This window comes from Theropithecus gelada, chromosome 13 (assembly GCF_003255815.1).
Source record: "Theropithecus gelada isolate Dixy chromosome 13, Tgel_1.0, whole genome shotgun sequence".
Lineage (NCBI taxonomy): Eukaryota > Metazoa > Chordata > Mammalia > Primates > Cercopithecidae > Theropithecus > Theropithecus gelada.
In genome coordinates this window covers 48,030,029-48,050,643 of record NC_037681.1, presented here as the reverse complement: position 1 = coordinate 48,050,643, position 20,615 = coordinate 48,030,029, and the positions used below count along the sequence as shown (strand labels likewise).

Here is a 20,615-nt window from a genome sequence, read left to right as displayed (position 1 = left end):
TGGGTACAATTATGTTTTGGCCTCTGTTTTAGGGATGGAGGAAAAAATGAGTAGGGGTTGACTTATCCTGAGACCACCTGATCAGGCTCCATCATCTACCCTATTCCACTGCCCTCCAACTCACACAGTGGCAGCAGCTCAGCATTATTCCACAGCAGCTATGGTTTCAGATTCCATAGCCTTCAATTTTCTATAATTCTGGAATGGATTGGAAATAACTGCCCTTAATTTCCAATGAGGACAAATAATGACTGGCAGTCAAAGAAAGAAGACCAAGAAAGTATGTTTCCTTACTACAGAGTCAGTATATCACATACAAAGTCAAATGCGCAGATAAGAACTGGCCTTGCTTTTTAAAACCTATCCACAATCAATGTAATTGCCCACTGAACAACACAGGAAGGAGAAGAAAGATATTACCATGGGTTTGGGTTTCTTTAAAATGTGTGAGATCTGTGGGATGCCTCATTTCCTGCACTGCTGCTTCTGGCTCTATCTCTGGCTGTGGCCTACTGAGGCTTCCATCCTCCAGTTTTTTCTTTTCATGCTCCTCCTTTTCTTTCTCTTCTTCCTCTTCCTCTTCCTCCTCCTCTTCTACTTCAGGCTCATCTTTCATTCTCATTAGAGTTGGAGGGAGTTCTGGACGCTTGGGGGGTAACTTCTAAGAGGGAAACAAAACCATGAACAAGTAGTTCTACTTAATGACAACAAGAGATAAATCTTTTCAAGGAGGTCAGTCTAAATGTGTTGAATGTTTACCCTCTTTAGGTTGATGAACTACACAGAAGTCTGCTAGCGGTGGGACTTTCACCCCTAGCAGGGGGGGAAATTTTACCCCTCTACAGACCCTAAACAAGTGTTTTTATTATTTCCTAGAGTCAAAGATTACTAAATACAAAACACTTGAAAATAGCTTGTAGGGAACTAAAATAGTTATTTCAGATGAGTGCCAGCTACAGGAATTCTGTCCTGTTATAACTCATGATACTAAAGAATCTCAATTGATTACAAAATCTTCTAAGGAATAAATCAGACAATCAGAAATAAGTCATTTGTGCTGCTTTTTCATTTTAGACTTAGAGTAATTTCAAGGGAACGGCATGTAAATCAGTCAAACAGATCCTGAAGAAAAGGAGGAAGACATTTCTCAAAGAATAAAGCTAAATATTCTAATCAAAGCCATTCAATAAAAGTACTTATTAGAAAAAGCTGATCACGGTTATGGAATAGAGGGAAGGAACCAAAGCGTATCTTGGTTATATCTTTTTTTTTTTGAGACACAGTCTTGCTCTGTGGCCTAGGCTGGAGTGCAGTGGTGTGATCTCAGCTCACTGCAACCTTTACCTCCCCGGTTCAAGCGATTCTCCTACCTCAGCCTCCTCAGTAGCTGGGGTTTTAGGCACGTGAGCCACCGTGCCCAGCTAATTTTTGTATTTTTAGTAGAGACGGGGTTTCACCATGTTGCCCAGGCTGGTCTCAACTAGTGAGCTCAAGCAATCCGCCCACCTCAGCCTCCCAAAGTGCTGGGATAACAGGTATGAGCCACCACGCCCGGCCTATATTATCTTTTAAATATAGGACTTAGTTCTAACATCCTCTAAGGAGGGCTTTTTAGTAAAAAGTTTTCTACTTAAAACCTAAGTCCCCACCACAACAGATTGAAAAGCCTCCTTGTTAGGTAAACCATTACTCATTCAGAATACATAGTGAGGCCAAGGCGGGTGAATCACGAGATGAGGAGTTCGAGACCAGCCTGGCCATGGTGAAACCCTGTCTCTACTAAAAAAAAAAAAAATACAAAAAATTAGTTGGGTGTGGTAGCGGGTGCCTGTAATTCCAGCTACTTGGGAAGCTGAGGTGGGAGAATCGCTTGAATCCGGGAGGAGGAGGTTGCAGTGAGCTGAGATCGCCACTGCACTGCAGCCTGGGCGACAGTGTGAGACTGTGTCTCAAAACAAACGAGAATACATAGCTGGGACTTCAGACCTCTGCCACCAGAGGGCAGTATACCCTAATTCAGGGTGTTTTGGACGAATTGTGCCCCCTGCCGCCCAAATTCTTGTTTGAAGTCCCAACCCTCAGTACCTCAGAATATGACTGTAAATTAAATTAAATTGAATTAAAATAACACTGTTAGGGTGGGGCCCTAACTCAGTATGACTCGCGTCCTTAGAAGAAGAAGAAGAGACACCAGGGGGCAAGTGCACAGAGGGATGGCCATCTGAAGAGCCAGCAAGGGGGCAAGCAGAGGAGAGGCCTTAGAGGAAACCAACCCTGCTGGCAACTGTGAGCAAATAAATTGATGTTGTTTAAGCTGCCCAATCCCTAGTATTTTGTTATGGTGGCCCTAGCAAACTACTCAAGGTTCAGCTCTTAGGGGTAATGAAAACCTTTTAAAAACTGAATCCATGAATAGGAATATAGATAAAGCAAAAACATACAGACATATATTGGAGGATAGCAGGGAAATCATAAAGCTCAAGAGACAGACCTAGATCTGATTACCAGCTTAGTTACATAATGCTGGTGTGATCTGGTATTTAACTTCTCTGACTCTATTTCCTCATTTGTAAGAGGTAATAATTCCCACACAGCACAAGGCGTTGGAAGGATTAAATGAAGAAAAAAAAAATCATCTGGCAGAGGCAGGTGCACACATTATGTTCTTAACAAATGTTGGTGAGTCTGAATACTATATCTATCCACCTGGGGAAAAGCATTTAATGCAGGAGACCAATTCTTAAATGCAACATTCATGAGAAATTAATAAACTAGTATTCTAATTTACAAACCATTTACTTGCAAATTGATTGGCATAAATTAATTCATCAATTCTTGATAACCCTAAGCTGAGAAAAAGAATCCACAAACCAGCCAGGCACAGTGGCTCACGCCTATAATCCCAGCATTTTGGGAGGCCAAGGCAGGTGGATCACGAGGTCAAGAGATTGAGACCATCCTGGCCAATATGGTGAAATCCCATCTCTACTAAAAATACAAAAATTAGCTGGGCGTGGTGCAGCGCGCCTGTAGTCCCAGCTACTCGAGAGGCTGAGGCAGGAGAATTGCTTGAACTCGGGAGGTGGAGGTTGCAGTCAGCCGAGATCACACCACTGCACTCCACCCTGGTGACAGAGCGAGACTCTGTCTCCAAAAAAAAAAAAAAAAAGAATCCAAGAACCATGTTCTGGGAAAGATGTGATCATACCAAGCCCACAGCCCTTTCTCACATTACTATGGAATGAGTCATTTGTAGTTTCAAAAAAGAAAAGAGAAAAATTAGCTCAGGGATAACTCAAGGGCTAAAAGTTTAACACCCTGACTCACAACTTACCCCTACTGTTCCAGTTTTTAATTTGAATTTGCTTCCTCCTTTCATGGCACCAAACAGAGGCAATGTAAGCTTTTTAGCTTTGTTTTCTGCACCTGTAGTCTGACTTTCAGTCCTAGGAAGAAAGAATAATTATACACATCTATTCCAGTGAGTCCAAAGTTTTATCTAAAAATACCATGACACTGACAAAGAAACCTCTGGCAAAATAAAAATTACCACAAAATGAATATCTAAGCATATAACAACAAGAAAGAGGTATTCAGACCAACAGTTTTTGAATGGACAAGAACAATGCTGACTGTCACAGACACAGAGCTATTAAGGGCCTGATGAGGCTGCTCCTTAGTCAAGTAATTTACAACATGCTACATGACTTCACACCCATGAAATGACTACAGTACAAAGGTCACTTGCAAAGGAGAACATGTAAGCAGCAGGAGATGGATCCATGATGTAAAGCCCTATTTCCCACCAACCTCTGAAGGTGTCTTACTTATCTGGAGCTCCCACTTAACTGCAATAGCTCTGAGCGCTTAAAAAAAAAAAAAAAAAAGTGTGCATGGGGATGGGGGTAGAGTATGCAGGATACCCAGTGTAGTAATGACAAAGATTTAGTGAGAGACTGCAGCTGCTGAGACTGTCAGCATTCTCAATGGCTGGAGAGAGTTATAAAAGCTAAGCCCACTAGGGCAAAGCTGAGGAAGGGTATAAAGAAAAGACAGTAGAAATTAGAAAGGCAGGGGGAGAACAGAACAAAAACAAAAGGGATGGCAGTTGAGTTGACAAGATACTCAGAGCAGGCAGAGGTGACAGTGACAATATGGCATGAGGAGACAGAGGAAACCCCAGAATAACCATACTAGACCAAAAAGAAAGCCCTATGCTTTCTTCACATTGACCATGTGACAGCCCTGCAAACTGGAATATAAGGACAGTACTGACACTCGACTCACAGTCACCCATACCAGATGCTGGCTACCTGGCCCTCCCTGAAGCCCTCCTTGCTACTACTGCCTTCTTTTACCTAAGTCTTACCCCCTTAGTAGCACTCTTAGGTCCAGCCTCAACCCCCTTTCTCCCTACCAGAGATAAAACCCATTCCCTTGCTAAGGCCACCAGAAGAATGCTGCCTGCCTGGCTGTGAAGGACATTTCGTCAAATCATTATCCTTCACACCCTTCCCCACAGGCCTCAGGAAGGCTCTGGCATAGAAAGACAGAAGCAACAGCAACAGAGATGTTTTCAGCTACATTAAAAAGCTGGGCTGGCCTAGAGGATAAGCTAAGACTGGCTCAAAGGAGATGAAAAAGTGGAAGATGGAATCACAATCAAGATTGCTTGCAGGGGTTAGGGTAGGAGGCAGAAAGTATGGAAGTTCAACCCTTAAGTGAAAAGAGGAGGAAGAAGATACACATCTAGGCCAGTATCCAAAATAAGAAAGGGAGGAAAAACCAGGCAAGCACACAGACTGATAGTAGGAAAGGAGGCTCTGGAGGAAGCTGAGACGTATTTCGTTTTCATTTTATTATTATTATTATTATTGCCCCAAAAGTTGTTGTTGTTTTCCAAAGCAGAGATTTGCTTTTTTTGTTGTTGTTTTTGTTTGTTTGAGATAGGGTCTTGAAACCTCACTCTCCCAGGCTCAAGTGATACCTCAGCCTCCCAAGTAGCAGGGATTACAGATGAGCACCACCATACCCAGCTAAGTTTTTATTTTTTTATTTTATTTTATTTTTTATCTTATTATTTTTTTGAGATGGAGCCTCGCTCTGTCACCCTGGCTGGAGTGCAGTGGCACGATCTCGGCTCACTGAAAGCTCTACCTCCCGGGTTCCCGCCATTCTCCTGCCTTAGCCTCCCGAGTAGCTGGGACTACAGGCGCCCGCCACCACGCCTGGCTAATTTTTTGTATTTTTAGTAGAGACGGGGTTTCACCGTGTTAGCCAGGATGGTCTCGATCTCCTGACCTCGTGATCCACCCGTCTCAGCCTCCCAAAGTGCTGGGATTATAGGCGTGAGCCACCGCGCCCGGCAGTTTTTATTTTTTGTAGAGACAGGGTCTCACTATGTTGCCCAGGCTGGTCTCAAACTCCTGGACTCAAGTCATCCTCCCACCTCACTCATTCTCCTAAAGTGCTAGGACTACAGATGTGAGCCACTGTCCCCAGCCACTTTATTAACAAATAGTTTTACTCTAACAAAATTATTATATGATTCTTACTTTTTCCAGTTATTTGTTATTTAAAACTAGAACTGCAACTATATTACAGTAAATTTAGACCTAAGGTGGTATGGCTATTTGGTATAGGATTTTCTTTTCAAAATTCAGTATATCTGAATAGAATAGAAAGTATATTCACATGTTTGAAACTCAAGTATAAAGCACATATACTGTGAAAAGTCTCCCTCCCATTGCTGTCCCCCAGCCACCCAGTTGCCTTCCCCATTGGCAATCCGTATTACTAGTTTTTAACTAATCTTTCCAGAGATACAGTAGCAGGTGCTATCCCTCCCAGATTCCCTTTATCAGGCCAAACAGCTACAGCAGACATCGGCTGCTAAAGGTTTACATCTGCACCCTTCCCAGAATTACTGTGGGTCCCTCCCACCCCCAAGTCATGGGCAGCCTATGACCAATGAAGGGTTGGGAGGACGGGGTATGAAAACCCAAGCCCCTTGCCTCCATGGCATCTGTGGTGCCATTCAGGCTCTCCTGAAACCATATCTTAGTCCAGCTTCTTCTCCTGCCCTCTCCTGCTTCCCTCACTCCCATATAGATTTCTCCAGAGAGCACTCTCTTAATAAATCACTTGCAGATGAATCTCCGATTCAGTCTGTTTTTAGGGAACCTGACCTAAACAGATATTATGAACATAAGCAATGGCCTACTTACCTATGTATTCTTCCCCCGCCATCATTTTTACAGACAGTGTCTGTTATACACACCGTTCTGCACCTTGCTTTTGTTACTCATCTTGATAGTGTTTCATATCTTACATATAGTTGCCTCTTTTTTTAACAGCTATATGGTGTTCTATTGTATATCTATATTATAAATAATTTAATCCATCCCCTTTGATAAACATTTAGGGGATTTCTAATCTTTTACTATTATTAATATAAACAATGCTGTACATCATTTCCTAAGTATGTGAGGGACAAATTCCTAGAAATGAAATAGATGAAAGGGCATGTGCATTTGTAATCAGGATAGAGAATGTAACTAATTTGTCCTTCAATGAGCAATATAAGAAAGTGCCTTTTTGTCAGCCTCATCAGCACAGTATAAAATCATAATTAATCTTAATCAAATTCATATATAAAAATGGTATTAAGGCCAGGTGTAGTGGCTCACACCTGCAATCCCAGCACTTTGGGAGGCTGAAGTTGGCAGATCGCTTGAGGCCAGAAGTTCAAGACCAGCTTGGGCAACATGGCAAGACCCCATCTCTACAAAAAATTAAAAATCAGCCAGGTATGGTGGGGCATGCCTGTGGTCCCAGCTACTTGGGAGGCTGAGGCAGGAGGATCACTTGGTCCCAGAAAGTCAAGGCTGCAGTGAGCTGTCACTGTGCCACTGCACTCCAGTCTGGGTGACAGAGTGAGACCCTATCTCAAAAAAAAAAAAGGTATTAGGTTGTAGTATTGTATTTCTCTCATGATCATGAAGTTGAGCGTCTTTGTATAAAAGATGCTATTTGTATTTCTTTTTCTGTGGTCTGTGAGTACACATCCTTTACCGATTTTTCTCCTGGGTGGTTGGCTGTCTACTTATCATTCAGAGGTCTTTTTATTAATAATTTAATATTTTTTGAGATAGGAACTTCCTCTGTCACCCATGCTGGAGTACAATGGCACGATCACAGCTCACTGTAGCCTCGAACTCCTGGGCTCAAGCAATCCTCCTACCTCAGCTTTCCCAAGAAGGTGGGACCACAGGTATGCTCCAACATGGCTGGCTAATGTTTTTATTTTTTGTAGAGATAGGGTTGGGCCGTATCACCCAGGCTGGTCTTGAAAGTGATCTGCCTGCTTCAACCTCCCAAAGTGCTAGGATTACAGGCGTGAGCCACTACACTCAGCCTCAGAGGTCTTTTCATATTAGATAAATTAGCTTTTTGTGCATGATGCTTTTTAAAGGAGTTTATTCCACACTAAAAGATTAAAAAAAAACCTTCAGAACCTTCCAATGTATCAGAAATCAACATAGTTTTCTCAGAAAATCCTCTATCAGACTGTATTTCACAAATATGAAACAGGTTTTCAGTTATTCTATGAAACCACTGCCTTCTGTGCTTTAAAGGGTTTCTTGTATTACATTTGTATTATATAATGATTATTTAAGAAGATAAAGCAATAATTGAAAATGTTATCTACGTTACCATACTTATTTAGAATTCCAAATATAACTAAGACTTACTTTTTTAGTTCTGGAATCTCTGCTGGCTTTACAATTTTTATTAACCCTTTAAGTCTCTGTTGTTCTTTTCTCAGTTCAAAAGTTCTCAGGTGAAGTTTCTTCCGGGACACACCATCTAATGTACTGCCTGATTTCATTTCTGACATGAACGCATCTAAAGAATCCTGAGACGGAGACTCTGATAGAACTGTCCAAGAAAAAAAATAACACATGTTTAGAAAGATGATCCCAAATATTTTAAAATTCAGCCAAAGTTTCCATAAAAAAGTCACTAACATAAAACTGGAAAGAGGACATCACTAGTAATAGGAATAAGGAACAGGTTATAGCCATGAGACTTTGGGAAGTCATTTTGTCTCAATGGGTTTCATTCCCCTCAACTATTAAATAAAGAGGTTAAACCAAATTATTTACAATGTTCTTTCTAGTTCTAAAACAGTATGTTGCTCCTTTGAAAGGCTCCATATTCTGTATGGTATTTCTTATTAACTAATGTAGCCCCAGTGCCTAGCACAGAGCACTATATATAGTATAATAATAAATATTTGATGAAAAACTTACCTTGGCTTGAGGCTTTCAATCTCTCAGAAATTTCAGAAAGCTCCCTTTCAGCATCGTTTAATTTTGCAACCTGTAACACCCAAATCAACAGGGTTAAAAAGTTTTTCTTCTTTCAAACTTTTTCCTTATCATCCTCCTGTTTTCATTATTGTTACTAGAAGTTTTAAGAAGAATAACTCAAAAGTCCAGTTAAACTGCTACTTATGGAGTTAACGCTTTATTTTTTTTTTCAGATGGAATCTCGCTCTGTCGCCATACTAGAGTGCAATGGTGCAATCTCGGCTCACTGCCACCTCTGCCTCCCGAGTTCAAGTGATTCTCCTGCCTCAGCCTCCTGAGTAGCTGGGACTACAGGTGCGTGCCACCACACTCAAATAATTTTTGTATTTTTAGTAGAGACAGGGTTTCACCATGTTGGCCAGGATGGTCTCAATCTCTTGACCTCGTGATCAGCCTGCCTCAGCCTCTCAAAGTGCTGGGATTACAGGTGTGAGCCACTACACTTGGCCCGAGTTAATGCTTTTTTTTTTTTTTTTGGAGACGGAGTCTCGCACTGTCACTCAGGCTGGAGTGCAATGGCATAATCTCAACTCACTGCAACCTCTGCCTCCCACGTTCAAGCAATTCTCCTGTCTCGGCCTCCAGAGTAGCTGGGACTACAGGCGCACGCCACCACACCTGTCTAATTTTTGTATTTTTTTTTAGTAGAGACGGGGTTTCACCATATTGGTCAGGCTGGTCTTGAACTCCTGACCTCAGGTGATCCACCTGCCTCGGCCTCCCAAAGTGCTGGGATTACGCGTGAGCCACCACGCCTGGCCTGGAGTTAACACTTTTTATGTGTTAAATCCAAATTTAATTTATTTCTGAATTTAAAAACACAGAATTAAACAGAATGAATAACTCAGACTTTATTTTACTCAGAAGAAAGAGCTCAAGGTATTGGTTTTCACATAAGTCGAAAGGATAGATGTTGGGTAATGTTTTAAGTTCTGAATCCTACTATAAATTAATACCTGTAAGAAATTCCTTGAAGTGCAACTGCTGAATCAATACATTTCTAATGTTGACAGATGTCATAGGATTGATCACTTAAAAGGCTGTATTGTACATTCCCACCAATTGAGAGTCCACTTCCCCATATTCTGGTCAAGCTCTGCATTATTAATCTTATGTTTTTTTCTAGTCAAATAGGAAGCCTATTACCTACCTATTATTGTTTGTTACCTACCCGTTAGCACATGTCACCTTGTGATAATTTCCTGATAATATACTGTTTCAGACTACATATTACCATACTACATTCTTCAAAATTCCTTTGACTTCTCTTGACTGCCAGGAGGCTAAAGTCAATTTCACCTCAGAATGCCCTAACTTGGAACTTTTTCCTTTCTCTTTGAGAGAGGTACTATCATATCCAAAGAATGTTAATTAATGGATCAATATCCTGGAGGAAAGTATCTAGCAGCAAGCCAAATCTTTTTCAAACAACTTGGATAAGACTAGTTGTTTGTTACCATTAAATTAACAGACCACAAAAGTTATATTTCAGTATCAGATTTCAATGCTACTACTTTAAAAATTATAATTATCATAAAACATATTTAAATAATACATTATTTTATTAAAAATTAAACTATTAAATACCACAGCTACTTCCATAAATAAAACTTGCCAATGATTCAAAGGTCTCTGGCTTCTCATCAATCTTGCCAGCCTTCTTCATTCTGTTCAGACGCTTCTTCTCGACCAGGCCAGTTCGATCAAGAAATGTGTCATCATCACTGTCATAAAAGTCTTCATCTTCCCAGTTCTTGGCTTTCCTTTTCCGAGATACTAGAGGTAGACAAAATGATGAATAAATAAGTTTTTAAAAAAGAAAATAGAAAGAAAGAAGGCAAGTAGGCAAGGAGCTTAAAATGTCACCAACAACTACTGAAAGAGAGGTTCTACAAGCTGCCAAACTACATATAAAAACAAAGGGCTAAACCTTGAAGACATTATACTAACTGAAATAAGCCAGACATCAAAGGACACTTACTGCATTATATGAGGTACCTAAAGTAGTCAAATTCATAGAGACAGAAAAGTAGAATGGTGGTTGCCAGAAGCTGGGAAGGAGGGAGAATGAAGTTAGTGTTTAACAGGTACAGAATTTCAGTATGGAATGATAAAAAAAGTTCCGAAATGAACAGTGTTGATGGTTCCATAACATTGTGAATGTACTTAATGCCACTGAGTGGTACTCTTAAAAAGGTTAAAATGGTACACTTTTCTATTATGTTTATTTTTCCACAATTTCTTATTAAATAATTTTTCATTAAAGCAAACAGTTAATTTATTTAATGAGCAAACAGCTTTTAAAAATCAATGAGGATGGCCAGGTGTGGTAATCCCAGCACTTTGGGAGGCCAAAGAGGGGTGGATCGCCTGAGGTCAAGACCAGCCTGACCAACATGGTGAAACCCCATCTCTACTAAAAATACAAAAATTAGATGGGCATGGTGGCAGGCACCTATAATCCCAGCTACTCAGGAGGCTGAGGCAGGAGAATTGCTTGAACCTGGGAGGTAGAGGTTGCAGTTAGCCAAGAAAGCGCCATTGTACTGCAGCCTGGGCAACAAGAGAGAAACTCTATCTCAAAAAAAAAAAAAAAAAAAAATCAATGAGGAAAAAGGAAAACAAGAAATTAGAAAAAGGCCAATAACCCAAAAGAAAATTTGAAAAAGAATAATGAAAGCAGTTCACAGAAAAATACAATAAATATTTTAAAAGATGTTACCTTAAAAAAAGTACAAATTTAAAAATTAGATACTTCTCATCTATTAAACTAGAAAAACATAAAAATATTAATAATTGGTGGGAATGTACATTGATACAACCTTTTTGATGGTCAAGCCTACAATATCTGCCATTAAAAATGCACTGATCCAGCAATTTCACTTCTAGAAATTTATTCTATAAATATCAATGCAATAGTATTTATAACAGTGAATATGTAGAGAGTCCATCAATAAGAGACTATGACAGCTACTACTTGTTTGTCCACCCTACAACATTCTACTCCCTCTGTTCTGATAAAAGTACCTCTTTCCCTAGAAAATTCCTCCCCCATTTTATCTGGTTTAGGGATAGTTACAGGACCAAAGCCAAATCAGTAAGACTCTTTCCCTCATATTTATATTTAGAGATGGGGTAAAGAGGTTCTCTTTACAATGAGGTTATTAAAGTGACAGACTGTAAGTTCAGAGCTGTAAGCAATCAGCTTTTCAGCACAGGGTAAGAATTTGTCTGCAAAGTTTAAAAACGTACTCATGAGACAGACTCACTCACAGAGACACACACACATACAGCTTGTATATGTCCTGGTGATGTGAGTCCAGTTTGGTAGTACCAAACTTGAGGTTCTGGTTCATGTAGTTGGTCCTTCATTCCTGTTCCTTCACCCTGAGCTATTCTTCCCAGCTTCTGCAGCCAATAACCTTTCCCCAAGCTAGTTTGAATTGGACTTCTCTTATTTGCAAGCAAAATAGTCCTTATTAACATAAGCCTAATTTCCAGGTTAAGATGGTACATCAAACACACATACCTAATTTCCCTCTTTTCCTAAACTCCACTAAACCATAGTAAAGAGATGTTTTTTAAGTATAGTTACCCAAGCCTGGGCAATATAGCAAGACCTTGTCTTTATTAAAAATATATAATCCCAGCACTTTGGGAGGCCGAGGTGGGCGGATCATGAGGTCAGGAGATCGAGACCATCCTGGTTAACACGTGAAACCCCATCTCTACTAAAAATGCAAAAAATTAGCCGGGTGTGGCGGCGGGAGCCTGTAGTCCCAGCTACTTGGGAGGCTGAGGCAGGAGAATGGCGTGAACCCAGGAGGCGGAGCTTGTAGTGAGCCGAGATCGCCCCACTGCACTCCAGCCTGGGCGACTGAGCAAGACTCCGTCTCAAAAAAAAAAAAAGAAAGAAAGAAATTCACAAAGATCTAAATTTTAGAAAACTAGAAAGTAGACCTATGAGTAGAAACTAACTTAGCAGAACTTAAAAAGATAAATCCTAAACAGTGGGGAAAGCTGAGAGCCAAAGTGATTATACTGCAGAATCCTCAAATGGATCTGTAACTGGGGATGGATAGTACGGTCATGGAGGACTAAGTAAAAAGTGATTGAGAAATAGATCTTCCTCCCTGCCTACTCATCTCCTTTCCATCTGCAGTAGAAATCCAGAGGTTAATCTCTGGAAAGGGTAAAACAGAAAGCCTTTGGATTATGAGTTGACTAGTAAAGTTGAAGGCATGGGCACTATAATCTAAAAATAGTACTGTCCTGAAAACTGCTAAATGAGAAGCTACTCAGCCACCTTCTACCACGTAGCTCTAGGAATGCTGGCAGCCAGTCTTTTCCTTTCAGGCAGGAGATTGGAAGAGCACTTTCTGGGGGAATCTTGCTCACAGAGGAGGAAAACTAAAAGGATACTTACATCAAGGTTTCCCCAACAAAAGGCTGACCCACATCATTCAACAGTACTGCTCAAAGTCAACAAACCCCACTTATATATTCCAAACTGTCAATCACCTTTTACATACCCAAATTAAAAAACTACAATGAAGAATTACATGACACCTAAGAAAAGTCTTTAACATGCAAAACAGAGACCACATAAAAAGAAAAATAACATGGAGAAAACAGAAAGGAGATATTTACAACCCACGAAACAACAGGATATTATGTTTTAAAAAGGACAATTCAAAAACCAAAAACGAACTTTTAGAAATTAAAACCTTGGAGTCTTTGAGCCTTCTCTGGCATGAAAGACTGCCTGATTTTAAAACCTTAAAAAAAAGAGAAAGAAATTAAAACTTTGATGGCAAAATAGAGAAGGCAGAAAGATAAAGGTGCAGAAATCTCTCAGAAAGAATGAAAAGACATACAAATGAAAAAAAGAAGAAAAAAAACTTAAATGGTCTGTCCAAGAGGTCCAAAGTCTGAATAATAAAATTCCATAGAAAACAGACGGATGAAACAATTAATGGCATAATTACAGAAAACTTCCTGAACAGCCAAGATTTCCAGATCAAAAGGATCCCACAAGAAAAATGAACAAAAATAGACCCACAGAAAAGTACTTCATAGTTAAGTTTTAGAACCTTTAGAACAAAGGGAAACTTACAAACTCTGGCAAGGGGAAAAGAAGATGACATACAATGGGATCAAAATCTGAACAGTTTAGGATTTCTCAAAAGCAACATTGAATGTAAAATAAGGAAAACTTTTTCCAACTTAGAATTGTATTCCCAGCCAAACTATTAATCAGGAGTGAAGCTACAATAATTATATTTTCAGAAGAGAAGGGTTAATAAAGTATATTTCCTATACATGCTTTCTCTGAAATCTACTAGAGTATGTCTACCAAAACAAGAGAGTAGACCAAGAAAAGGAAAGATGTGAAATTCATTGAAGACTATCATCACCCATGCCCTCTAGTGTTGTACCAGCTTTTTATCTGCTAAAAGTACAGAAGGATGTACTACTGTGCAAGGAAATAAACCAAGAAATATGAGAATATGAGAATCAAGAAACAGAAAAGTCAACCCTGGAGAAAAGACAAGGGAATCTCAAGGATGATAGGAAAGTTAAGTCCCAGGTGACAGTTCTATAGCAGATCTGCAGAGCAATAAGCCCTGAAAGAAAAATAGTGCTCTTCAGAAAAAGTGTCTCCAAAAAAAAAAATCAGAACTGATAAACAACTTAATTAAGTTGTTTGATATGGTGAGGCTCCTGAAAGGTGTGGGAGGAATGAGCAAGAAATACAAAAAAGCCCCAAACACATGAAAAGTAAACACAATTATTACCCTTAGGAAAAACAAAAAGAAATAAAACTGCTCAGTTATGACTAATATTGGCATAAGCATAATCATGTAAATACTAAATACTAATTTAGCAGAGTCGACATATAATGTCTAAAATAAATGACTCAAATTGTAACAGCATACTCTTGTTCTTAGAAATACAGGTGTTTTTAGGCCGGGTGCAGTGGCTCACACCTTTAATCCCAGCACTTTGGGAGGCCGAGGCAGGCAGATCACGAGGCCAGGAGTTCGAGACCAGCCTGGCCAATATGGTGAAACCCTGTCTCTACTAAAAATACAAAAATTAGCTGGATGTGGTGGCACGCGCCTATAGTCCCAGCTACTCGGGAGGCTGAAGCAGAAGAATCGCTTGAACCCGGGAAGCAGAGGTTGCAGTGAGTCGAGATCATGCCACCTGCACTCTAGTCTGGGCGACAGAGCGAGACTCCACCTCAAAAAAGAAAAGACAGTTGTTTTTATTTTTTAAAATTTTATTTATTTATTTAGAGATGGAGTCTTGCTCTGTCGCCCAGGCTGGAGTGCAGTGCTGTGATCTTGGCTCACTGCAACCTCTATCTCCCGGGTTCACACCATTCTCCTGCCTCAGCCTCCCGAGTAGCTGGGACTACAGGCACCTGCCACCACGCCCGGCTAATTTTTTTTTTTCTATTTTTAGTAGAGATGGGGTTTCACCGTGTTAGCCAGGATGGTCTCAATCTCCTGACCTCGTGATCTACCTGCCTTGGCCTCCCAAAGTGCTGGGATTACAGGCGTGAGCCACTGCGCCCGACCAAGAAATACAGGTGTTTTTAAATGCCAGAATAAATAACTGAAAGAACTGAAAGCCTTTAGGGAAGAAGGCTGAGGAGGGGTAGGGCAAGGAACAAGTATATTTTATTATAAGCTTTTTGGTAGTTTTGAACCAGACAAGTTACTTTGCAATAATAAAAATATAATATAAGCCTTACTAATAAATGATGCTCTACTCAGACTTTAAAAAAAAAAAAAAAAAAGCAAAATACATAATTAACATATTGATACATACTAATGTATTGATGTAATATTCGTGATACGGCCAGGCAGAGTGGCTCCTGCCTGTAATCCCAGCACTTTGGGAGGCCAAGGCGGGCAGATCACCTGAGGTCAGGAGTTCGAGACCAGCCTGACCATCATGGTGAAACTTCATCTCTATTAAAAATACAAAAATTGGCCAGGTGCGGTGGCTCATGCCTATAATCCCAGCACTTTGGGAGGCCGAGGCAGGTGGATCACCTGAGGTTGGGAGCTCGAGACCAGCCTGACCAACATGGAGAAACCTGGTTTCTACTAAAAATACAAAATTAGCCAGGCATGGTGGTGCATGCCTGTAATTCCAGCTACTCGGGAGGATGAGGCAGGAGAATTGCTTGAACCCAGGAGGCAGAGGTTGCAGTGAGGCAAGATCATGCCATTGCACTCCAGCCTGGGCAACAAGAGCAAAGCTCCGTCTCAAAATAAATAAATAAATAAATACAAAAATTAGTTGTGCATGGTGGTGTGTGCCTATAGTCCCAGCTACTAGTGAGGCTGAGGTGGGAGGATGGCTTGAACCTGGGAGGTGGAGGTTGCAGTGAGCCGAGATCATGCCACTGCACTCCAGCCTGGGTGACAGAGTGAGACTCCATCTCAAAAATAATAATAATAATAATGATAATAATGATAATAATATCCATGATATATTCTTATGTTAAAAAAGTGAGTCACAAAAGATTGTAATTAATATGACTACATTTGTGTATGAGTGTTTGTTTTTTGTTAAGGGATCTAGTTCTCAGCACACATCTATATATGCATGGAAAATGTCTGGGAAAACATAAACAGTGGCCACCTTAGGGTATTGAGAATTTTTTTCTTTTCACTTCAAAAAATTCTGTACAATTTATATATTCCCCCATAAAGAAGTTTTATTACCATTCGTGTCGAATTTTCCTTTTTTTTTCCTAGAAAAAAAGGGCTCCTATATACTGACCTGCTTCCTGCCGAAGCAATCCCAAAGTGTCAAGAATCCGACAAGCTTCCAATGAGCACTGGATCATTGCTTCTTTTTTCTTTCCTGAGTGAATGGCCTCAGCCACCAGTTGTTTTCCAGTTGAATCATCCACAGGTAATCTTCATTGGGTTGGTGGGAATTACAGCACAGCATTAAGCTCCAATTCTCATGAAAACAACTACTATGCTATGATAATAGTCATTTTTTTTAGATGGCCTTTTAGTCTTTGAATCCATCTTCTTTTATCTTGCCAATGTTGGATTTAAAATCTTTTCTTTCTATTTCTTACCCATTCCACCCTACTCTCCAATAATATAAGGGTTACTAAACTATGAAGGTTCAAATTTAGAAATAGCTTAAAATTAGATGAAAGCTACTTTTTGGTTGTTATCTATAACCATACATTAAACCTGAAATTGGCCATTTTCCAGAAATGAACATTAATAAGAAAAAAACATACCTCACCCTGCAGAGCCAAGTGCTATGTCCCTGTTCATCAAATTCATATTCTAATTCTTCTCCTGTGGGAGAAAGACAGACAAAACAATTTTAATAGAATCCAAAAATTACTAGTTGATACAATGAGAAATGAGAACAAATGTTAAATAAGAACAAGTTCCTATCCTAACACTTTGGGAGGCTGAGGCAGGATGACAGCTTGAGTTTAGGAGAGCGAGACCAGTCTGTGCAACATGGCAAACCCCCATCTCTACAAAAAAATACAAAAATTAGCCAGGCATAATGGTACATGCCTTTTGTCCCAGTTACTATGGGTGCTAAGGCCGGAGGATAGCTTAAACCCAGGAGGTTAAGATTGCAGTGAGCCAAGATTGCACCATTGCACTCCAGCCTGGGCGACAGAGTGAGACCCTGTCAAAAAAAGAACAAGTTCCCATATTACACTCAGTAAATTTCAATGCATTTCACTTCTCATTCCTAGGGATTATCGTCTGATAATAAAATTAGAGTAAGTCTGAGGCAGAGAAAAAAGCAAACTCAAAGTAATCAATTCTCCATACATAGCTTTGTTCACTGTATAGTATCTTTCACTTTTGTAAGTTGTAGACCTAAGCGGTTATTTTAACACAGTTGCCTGGTTTTTAGAACCACAGATATTAAGTGTACAGCTGTTTCATATATTATTTATATATACATATAAAATATTTACACATACACATACATATACATAGATATTCTCTCAAAGTATTTCTACCAAAACAATCCTCTATAGAAAAAAATTTTAAATCATATAATATAAAGTCAAAACATATAATATAATGTTAAGAATTACAAAAGATCAGGTGAATTTGGAATTTAAAAATTACAGGAAGTTGGCTCAATTTCCCCACCATCAAAGTCCAGGATCTTTTGAGAAGAATGAGATGAGTCAGGAAAAAGTACTTCTTTTTTTTAAGATAAGAAGAAAGACTAACAAGATTTTTATGATTTTTTTCCCTCTGCTATACTAATGAGGAATAATTTTCAAAATAAACCTAAAGCAACTGACCACAAGAGTTAAAAGTGAACAAGAAGGACAGCAATAAAATTACAGCATATCTTAGTATAAAGCTCAACCTGAAGCTCTAGAAAACCATACTGCTCTGGATACATTTTAGTGGTAGGGTCAGAATCTGTTTACATACCTTCTCGGTCAAAAAAGCCTTGGAGGGCCTTTTTGGGATCCTTTATATAAAAGGCCTCCCTTTCCTGCTGAAACTCTAAGACAATAGGGTTCTCTTCAGCATCATCCTCTACTGCATCTTCTCCTACAGGATATGGGAAAGAAAGAAAAGACAATCAGACATGAGAAGAGACTATTTGAATGATACCCACTATTCTTTCAGGCTGCATAAAGACATAGTTTAGGCTGGGCATGGTGGCTCACACCTGTAATCCCAGCAACTTGGGAGGCCGAGGCAGGTGGATCACAAGGTCAGGAGTTCGAGACCAGCTTGGCCAACATGGTGAAATCCCATCTCTACTAAAAATACAAAAAACTAGGCCGGATGTGGTGGCTCACGCCTGTAATCCCAGCACTTTGGGAGGCCAAGGCGGGCGGATCATGAGGTCAGGAGATCGAGACCATCCTGGCTAACACGGTGAAACCCCATCTCCACCAAAAATACAAAAATTCTCCAGGCATGGTGGCGGGTGCCTGTAGTCCCAGTTACTCCGGAGGCTGAAGCAGGAGAATGACGTGAGCCCGGGAGGCAGAGTTTGCAGTAAGCCGAGATGGCACCACTGCACTCCAGCCTGGGCAACACAGCGAGACTCCGTCTCAAAAAAAAATACAAAAAATTAGCTGGGCATAGTGGTGGGTGCCTGTAATCCCACCTACTCGGGAGGCTGAGGCAGGAGAACTGCTTGAACCTGGGAGGAAGAGGTTGTAGTGAACCAAGATCGTGCTACTGCACTCCAGCCCCAGCCCGGGCGACAGAGTGAGACTCTGTCTCCAAAAAAAAAAAAAAGATGTAGTTTATCTGTGATGAAAAATAATATATACTTGCAGGGACAACGGGTGGAACAAACGCAACCCACCAGTATGAGCATATTCAGGTTTTCTAAATTGTGTGACAAATCAAAACTTGTTTTCATGGCACCTTAATTTTTTTTCCTCCATTACTATATTTTAAAAGTAAAATTACCTACCACATTGTGGAAAAAAATTTGAGCTCCTCAGTCTGGCATTCTTGTTCTCTCACACTCATATCTAACTTTCATTTCCAATATAATTTCCTAATACTTCTTATATCTGCCAAATAGACTGGTCTACTCACAACTTCCTTAAAATCATCAATCCCTACCCTGAATACCAATCCCAATACTCAGCTTCACAAGGCTTTTCCTTTCCTTCAAGTTCCAGCTCAAAAATCCTTATGCTTATAAAGTTTCCCTGCTGGGTGCAGTGGTTCATGCCTGTAATCCCAACACTTTGGAAGGCCAAGCGGGGGAGAGGAGGGTGGATCACAAGGTCAGGAGTTCAAGACCAGCCTGGCCAATATGGCGAAACCCCGTCTTTACTAAAATAAAAAAACTAAAGTTTCCCAAAGATCTAAGTCAATGCTGTCCAACGGAAATATAATGAAAGCTGTATGTATAATCTTAAATTTTCTATTAGCCACATTACAAAATAAAAGAAACAGATAAAATTGTCATTTCAGCATGTCATCAGTATAAAAATACCATGAAAGAGATATTTTACATTCTTTTTTTCAGACTAAGTCTTTGAAACTCAGTGTGTATTTTGCATTTACAGCACACGTCAATTGGGACTAGCCACACTGCAAGTGCTCAGTAACCACATGTGGCTAGTGGCTACCGTATTAGACAACACAGGTCTAAGTCCCCAGTGATTGTTCTCTCTTCTCCAAACTTTCACTCTAGCTTACTTATGGTTCTAGCTTTTGTTTGGCACTTACCACAAGTAATTTTGTAACTTCTCCTGTCTTCCCAACTATATATTAAGGCCATCTTCTACCTTTTTATACTCCCATCTCCTGAATATCCATTTTCTAAAATATCTAGTGTTAAAGAAAGTTTATTATTTTGGCTAAGGGACTAGCTTTCTCTGATTAGATATTCCACATTTCAGGATATTTTCACAAAGTACAAAAAATTCAAGAGAATATCCTATATTGAATAACATCCCATTTATTTGATTGAATAGAGTTCCACCCCCTCCAATGATAATCACATAGCACAAGGTCAGTATTTAATAAATATAAAATTTTAGAATTGTAAAAATAATAATTTTATGCCTAGGACAAGTTTTGAACAATAGAGTGCATTAAAAACAATTTTTTAAAAAATCCAAAGTGCCTATAAGTCAATTTCTTTACATCAGTAAAGTTAATGAATCACTCCAGGTTTTGGTTACCTCATGTGACCCATGAAAAGCTGTATGATTTAGAAAAACATTTAAGGGTACCACTAGTAATGAACGTAAAATATTAACCTCCGGCAGCAATTTTAATTTCTTACCCATTCCCCAGGTGCAACCCATCTCATCATCTTGGCTACCAGCATTTATCTTCCTTTCAGAGGTATCCATTTCCTTTTCTTCATCTGAGTCTTCTCCTAGCATCTTCTTCTCCAACAATATTTGTTGCTGCTTGCGCAATTCCTTCAACTGTGTTACTGTTAACTCGGATTCTGCCTCTCGGTCTTCCTCTGGTCCCTGATGAACCAAGGAAAAAAAGGTTATTTATTTATTTAGAGACAGGGTCTTGCTCTGTCGCCTAGGCTGCACTGGAGTGCAGTGGCTGGAATACGCCTCACTGCAGCCTTGACCTCCTGGCTCAGGTGATCCTCCCATCTCAGCCTCCCGAGTAGCTGGGACCATGATGCCTGGCTAATTAATTAATTTTTTTTTTTTTTAGAGACAGGGTCTTGCCATGTTGCCCAGCCTCCTCTCAA

General features: G+C 39.9%; 1 protein-coding gene across 1 annotated transcript in view; it reads right to left on the bottom strand.

Moving 5' to 3' along the window:
• SLC4A1AP (solute carrier family 4 member 1 adaptor protein) overlaps nucleotides 1–20,615 on the bottom strand; it is a 30,935-nt gene that overhangs the window by 9,251 nt on the left and 1,069 nt on the right. The window contains exons 2-10 of the mRNA XM_025354089.1: nucleotides 20,181–20,376; nucleotides 17,843–17,965; nucleotides 16,660–16,720; nucleotides 16,179–16,318; nucleotides 9,991–10,151; nucleotides 8,316–8,385; nucleotides 7,755–7,941; nucleotides 3,335–3,446; nucleotides 421–661 (exon numbers count right to left, since the gene is read on the bottom strand). Of these exons, the coding sequence (XP_025209874.1) occupies nucleotides 421–661; nucleotides 3,335–3,446; nucleotides 7,755–7,941; nucleotides 8,316–8,385; nucleotides 9,991–10,151; nucleotides 16,179–16,318; nucleotides 16,660–16,720; nucleotides 17,843–17,965; nucleotides 20,181–20,376 (1,291 nt within the window). The remainder of the gene's footprint in view (nucleotides 1–420; nucleotides 662–3,334; nucleotides 3,447–7,754; nucleotides 7,942–8,315; nucleotides 8,386–9,990; nucleotides 10,152–16,178; nucleotides 16,319–16,659; nucleotides 16,721–17,842; nucleotides 17,966–20,180; nucleotides 20,377–20,615) is intronic.